At 45.2% G+C, this 6,000-nt stretch overlaps 2 protein-coding genes across 15 annotated transcripts in view; one reads left to right on the forward strand and one right to left on the reverse strand.

Annotated features, from left to right (window-relative positions):
• Positions 1-1,579, reverse strand: part of HYCC2 (hyccin PI4KA lipid kinase complex subunit 2) — a 45,659-nt gene extending 44,080 nt beyond the window's left edge. For 2 of the 13 annotated variants that reach the window (XM_086897187.1, XM_086897180.1), the window contains exons 1-3: positions 1,284-1,348; positions 716-759; positions 79-138 (exon numbers count right to left, since the gene is read on the reverse strand). The gene's annotated coding sequence lies outside the window, so the exon portion shown is untranslated. Of the gene's footprint in view, positions 1-78; positions 139-715; positions 760-955 lie in introns of all 13 variants that reach the window. The other 11 variants (XM_086897186.1, XM_086897179.1, XM_086897182.1 and 8 more) reach the window with 9 other exon arrangements.
• Positions 1,509-5,785, forward strand: NDUFB3 (NADH:ubiquinone oxidoreductase subunit B3). 2 transcript variants are annotated; one of them, XM_086897301.1, is made up of 3 exons: positions 1,509-1,633; positions 2,882-3,029; positions 5,525-5,785. In XM_086897301.1, the coding sequence occupies exons 2-3, from the start codon at positions 2,884-2,886 to the stop codon at positions 5,679-5,681; spliced, it is 303 nt and encodes a 100-aa protein (XP_086753427.1). In that variant the 5' UTR covers positions 1,509-1,633; positions 2,882-2,883; the 3' UTR covers positions 5,682-5,785. The 2 variants fall into 2 exon arrangements, with proteins under 2 accessions (XP_086753427.1, XP_023786585.2); XM_023930817.2 differs by lacking the exon at positions 1,509-1,633 and adding an exon at positions 1,752-1,890.
• Positions 5,786-6,000: the final 215 nt, after the last annotated feature.

The raw sequence follows: 6,000 nt of genomic DNA on the forward strand, positions 1-6,000 counted from the left end.
AGCACCTCACAAATAAAGAGCCCTCCTACAATTCCACCCCCCCATACATTACAGAAAAACAAGTGTGTGTCTTCTCACCCTGAGAAAAGACTGCGCTGAATCTTCCTTACTTTATCTCACTGGGAAAAACATTCAATGCTGAAACCAGACAGAGGCAGTCTGGATTAAACAGATGGCACCCTATTTAGAACAGTTTCACTGTTAATAACACGATAATGGCATTCCTCCTGGAAATCTTCTCACGCACTTCCAATACCCCTATTTAAGAACCCCTGAAACCTAGAAGTAGATTTCCATGAAAATATATTAGAAAAAGGCACTACAGTCTATCCCAAAATTCTGCCAGCATCATGCTATAATATCTTTTCATTCATGATACTGTCTGTCCAGTATCAAAAATTAATATAACAGTTTGCATTCTATTAAAAAGAAACAGTGTTGTACTATAGACAGCTGAGGAATAATTTAAGTCTTTATAAGTCGCTGACTGTGTAGTTAACTTTTACCAGTCTCTTTCTAGATGAAGTAGACTATATGCTCAAGCTTGATGAGCATAAAAATAATTTTAATTAACCAGATACTAAGGCAATTGAGACTTCACGGTTACATAGCCACACATGCAAAACACCGAGCTCCGGACAGAAGCACTCAGCGAAACCAAGTCACCACCTCACTCAAGAGGCAGCTGTCAAGAGAATTCCTCACTTTCACTTACCTTTCAGTGCACTTCCAGGATTCCGGGACGTCTCCCCACTTCTCCTAAGGAAACAAACAGCAATGTTCTTTTAAGACGTACCCACTGAAAACCGAAACTCGGTTCCTGGCGCCAGCCGGGCTTGCTGGGAGCTCCGATTTCCCCCCCAGCCTCTTCCCCTGCCCGAGGGCGGGCGGCGAGCGGGCACTGCCCGGGCCCCGCCACCGCTCCCCGCGGGCAGGGCGGGGGGCCGGGGCTTACATAAGCGCGGGGAGAGGGTCACTGTCCGAGCGGAGAGGGAACGGGAGAGAGGAGAAGGAGCAGAGCAGTAGGGGCAGGAGAGGGAGCGCAAGCGCCCCGAGTGCTGAGAACGGTTCGCGCCCCCGCACGCACAGACCCTGCGGGGCTTCCGTTCCTGCCCGCACAGCCGGCAGCGACAGACGGCGACGGACAACCCGCGAAGGGTGGGAGATCCTCGTTCCCGGCGCCAACCCAAGCCCCACCGCCCCCGACACCAGCACCGGCCCCGCCGCCCCCTCACCCCGCTCTCCTCCTCCGCCGCCACCTCCAGCCAGCGCCAACCCCGCACCTCAGCAACGCGCCCGCCCATTGGGCCACGCCCCCCGCAAGAAGCCGCGCACTGATTGGCCGCTGTCCTCCTTCGCCCCCGGGCCCTCGGCCCGAGCCCGCGGCGCCTCTCCTGGAGCCGGGCTTGTCCCGCTGAGCCGTGCCGGGAGAGCTGCGGGCGGCAGCAGCCCAGAAAAGAGTCGGGAAGCGGCTCCACGGCTTCTGTGTCCGCACCAGGCCAGCGGAAAGAACCGGAACGGAAGTTTCGCGGAACCTGCGTGGCTGTCCCGCGCTTCCTGTGGCGACCGGTCCTCGTCTGGGTTCCGGTTCCGGGTGGCGGCCGCGTCCTGAGCAGGGTCGCGGAACGGGCAGGTACCGCGGGCGGGGCTGGCACCGGCACCGGGCCGTGCTGCTGCCACCGGCGTGTCCGTGTGCGGGCAGGGCAGGCGGCGGCGGGGGTGGGAGTGGGGGTGGCTGTCACTGCGGGTCGCGCCCTCCCTGCCCCGCTCTGTCCGACCTCTGGGCACAGCTTGTGCTGGTTGTGCCGGCAGAGAGCGCCTGGCTGGTGCTGCAGCGCAGCCCGCTGGCCGCGGCGTGTGCGTGACAGGACATAACCTTCTCTTGTAAAGGTGAATATTGGTAGGAGAGAGGCTTTTCTATCACAGGGTTGGAGCCCGGGGTCTAATTTGCTTGGAGCTTTTCGGCAACGATAGTGTTAGTGCTGCTCTCCAAGTTTTCTCATGCAACGAAGTCTCTGTGCTTGCCTTCATGGCCTGGAGTCATCTTCAAGAGTTACGGGCTTTGAAACTGTGTCCTGCATTCCAGTCATTTTCTAAAAGTTAAGGACAGTGAATCTGTTCTGTGCTACCTGATACGAGTTAAAATGGGAAACTTTGGCTCAAGGAAGACTCAGGTGCTTTGTGAAAATGGAGCCTTAAAAGCTATCATTTTCTTCCAGTCCTTCGTGATCTCACTGAAAATGTTCAGCTTCACATCTGATTTCAAAGTGAAACTTACTATTTTTATAGTTCTCCAAGGTGCATGTAAATAGAGCATGCATTTTTCAGCCTCATCAAGTGACTGGTAAGGTGCATTTCCTTGTCCATGCAGCTGTCCTGGTTTTGTTGAATGCCAGTTACATCTGGCTGAACTGGAGGCAGCTGAAAAAGGAGCTGGGGAGCCAAGTCTTTGTTTTTCTCAGGTTTTTTGTCAGAGCTTAGCAATCATAGCTTTCCCACACCCAAATCAAAAATTTTTATTCCCAAGTCTTTATGATTATGCTGGAAAGTCTGGAGCCAGAATAATTATTGAAGTTGTGGGGGGCTGTGTTGCTGAAGTGCATTTATAGACACTGGAAGCCCTGGGTCTTCTTACCCGCTTCTCTGGCACAGAAGGTTGACATAGGTGCGCCATGAATGTAGTGACTTACAACACAGTAACGCTTAAGTTTGCTTTACTGCACATCATCACCAACCTCTGAAACAACACAAAGTCCCTTGGCTCTTTGTTCTGTTTCACTTGTTGCCTCCCTATTCTTCCTGTACAGGAGATTGTTCTTTGCAAGTGTATAAAAATAAGATTATGCTGTCTGCAAAGTAACAAACTGACCTTTTCCTCTAGGTATGGGACATGGAAGTGAGCACGGCCATGGCCATGGCCATGACAAAGTGGAACTCCCTGACTACAGGCAGTGGAAGGTGGAGGGGACTCCCCTCGAGGAGGTGCAGAGAAGGCTGGCTAAACGAGGTTTGAGGGATCCGTGGGCTCGGTAAGTGCAAGAGCCTCAAAAATCATCTTGGTGCATCATCTTGTAGCATCAACCTTGTGATCTTGTCATTGTAGATCATTCTTTCTTTGGTAAAAAGTGGAAATTAGTCAGAATTTCACTTAAGTCTTTATTTACTTTTTGTGTGAAGGTCACACCTTGCATTACGTTGACCAGCCTCCACATCTTGCAAGGCAGCCTTGCACTTTGTGATGTTTCATGCTGAGACAGATCAGGCACAATGACCAATACCTCATTTATCAGAACATCTAAGTAGTATTTGGTCTGCACACGTGAATAATCCTATCCTTCTCTGTAGAGAGATTGTGTGCTCAGGTCTTGATGAAGATGATGGAACTTGCACTGACATTCTGAGTAGGAATAGCATTCCTCATACACAGCAGGAAGCCTTTATTTGAAAAGAAGAAATGTACATGTATACAGCATGGAATTGCATTCAACTGTGAATGACATCATGGAGAATCAGCTTTTTACTTCCCATGCTACCACTCTACAGTGAATATCCCCTCCTTTTTAGGTATTTAGGCAGCTGTTAAAACAGGGCTTAATGTATTTCTTCCACGACAAGAATTATGCAGTACTTTGTTCAACCACCCTTTCATCTTGGGGAATGAAAACACCAAATGTCTTGTGCTGAATAGTCTGGCCCTTCTGTAAGGGAAAGGCCGCATGAGCAAACTGTTCCAGTAGTTTTCATAGAAAAGGCTTTACTGTGAATCACTACAAGGAAAATGGAAGAGCAAATAGGTAATCTGTTAAAAAAGTTGTTAAATAACCTGTGGAGGGGTTTGAGGCTGACAGCACTGTTTTCATTTCTTTGGAATAGTTTAAAGATGTAAGCATAAATCATACTTTTAATGATAAGAATAATTTGAAATACCAGCCTTTAATGAATTTTCTAGGCCTGTGTCACATTTATCTTGCCTCTATTTCTGTGGAGTGCAAGCAGCATAAGTTTGTTTTCCCTTTGGTTCAAACAAAATTGTTTTCAGCAAGCAATAGGCTTGTTCCCAAAAAAAAAAAAAAACAAAACCAAAAAAACCAAACAAAAAACCAAAAACAGTTTAATATTGGAGGTTTAGTGTAAACTACCCTGACCTTTAATACCTACACTTTCAATTTCAGGAAGGGCTGCAAAAGAACACACTGGAAAAGACACCATAATATTTGTTGTCCCTCCAAGATAAGAGAAAATTTTTGTTTCTCTGGTAAAAGAAGGGGATTGAGCCAATAATTGAGCCCATCATCAGGGGTCAAATAAGGAAAAAAGTGAAACCCAAAGCATGAGATGATTCCTTCTGAACTTTTTAAATTTTACATAAAGTAGTACATCAATTCCATAGGAGAGTACAAGTATCATGCCACTCTTCCTTAATAAATGAGAACTTAAAGTATCACACTACTTGCTTCAGTAGTGTAGCAGAAGATTGAATTATTAATGTCTTGCACAAGTCTTGAAAAAGTCTCCCTCTCCAGAGCTCCCTCCCCTTTGGTATGCTGAGTTCATTTTAACAGGGAATCTGCTTTCAACCTTTATGGCAAATGCATATTAATGTACATATTAAATACAAAATAAACTTTGTGAAAGATGTCATAATTGTAAACTTTAAGTCTGTATCAATTAGACTCTACACTGGCACCTAGAAGTTATTCTTCCATGCCGATATGCTTTCATCCCAAGCCACAAAATCCATCTGCACAAGAGGATTATCTGTGAACACAAATATCTACACCCCTTGCTTAAACCCCCATCTCTTCTCCCAAAATCACAGTTCTTATTTTATTGCTTGGTTCTTTTTCCTTTTAAGGACTTTTGAGTCCTTACAAGAGACAAACTACACCCATCTCCATAGATCACACTGGTTGTGCTACAAATAAATAAATATTTGTAGTCAGAGCAGTGACTAATGTTTCAATAACAATAGAGGTTGAAAACAGCAAGGCACAACAGTGTGAAGTTTGTACATACTCTGTAGCTCAAGCTAAACACCATATTTTCCGTCTTTCTTTTTAAAATCATCTGACTCTTATATAGTTAAGTGTTGTATTGTGTGTCTCCACACTAAAATGTCTGAAGATTTGACTGTGTTACATACTGCCTAGTACAGTGACTAGCCTTTGTAGTTAGTCCAATCCATACAAGTGCTAGTGGGCTGTGATTTGTTACAGAGTAAAAACAGAAGAATACAATTACATTGTTTCAGGGAGGTGATTCTGTTCATATAATTGTGTGGTTTACTGGCAGTACTTGTATCTCAAGTTACGTGGTAAGGGTTAGAGTTCATATCATAAACTTTACTTGAAATTCCTGATGCTTAAATGACAGAACATATTGTACAGCTTCAGTGTCTATCTAATTGAAATACCTTCATCATTCTTTTATATATGTATGTATATATATATATATATTCTTGTTCAGTTGTATTGCAGTGGCTCCAGTGACCTTTTTTCTTTTTTCTTTCCATTTTCCTTTCTAGTAATGAAGCCTGGAGATACCAGGGCAGCTTTGCAAGACCTATCACCATAACAGAAATCTTTACCAGGGGACTCAAGTGGGGAGCTGCAGCTTTCATCATAGCTCTGGGCATTGAATACTCACTGTTTCCTCCAAAGAAGAATGGAGGCCACCACTGAAGATCAAATATGACAACTTAATACTAATCATAAACCGAAACTTACATAAGCCTGTTGCTCATTCTGTACTTACAACCTGCATATTAAAGTCTACCACAGGCAGACCCATGTTTCTTTGATTTTATTAGACTTTTGTGGAAGGATCAAAAAACACAGCCAGAGCAATTTAACTGGCTTTGATCTAGGGAAAAAAACCAACCCAAGATGGCTGGGTTTGCTGTACTATCCTCTAAAGAATTAGATAAACTATGAGACCAGCTCTTCCCAAGCTTGCCAAGATTCTTTTAAATAAACTGAGAAGTTTGTTGCTTTTAAGAGA

This window comes from Cyanistes caeruleus, chromosome 7 (genome assembly GCF_971803275.1).
Source record: "Cyanistes caeruleus chromosome 7, bCyaCae1.hap1.1, whole genome shotgun sequence".
In the NCBI taxonomy this organism is placed as follows: Eukaryota; Metazoa; Chordata; class Aves; order Passeriformes; family Paridae; genus Cyanistes; species Cyanistes caeruleus.

Excerpts from the sequence above, each read along its gene's own strand:
- NDUFB3 (XM_086897301.1), top strand. The coding sequence starts at position 2,884 with ATGGGACATGGAAGTGAGCACGGCCATGGCCATGGCCATGACAAAGTG. Across the intron at positions 3,030-5,524 it reads TTGAGGGATCCGTGGGCTCG|TAATGAAGCCTGGAGATACC; the intron begins GTAAGTGCAAGA and ends TTTCCTTTCTAG.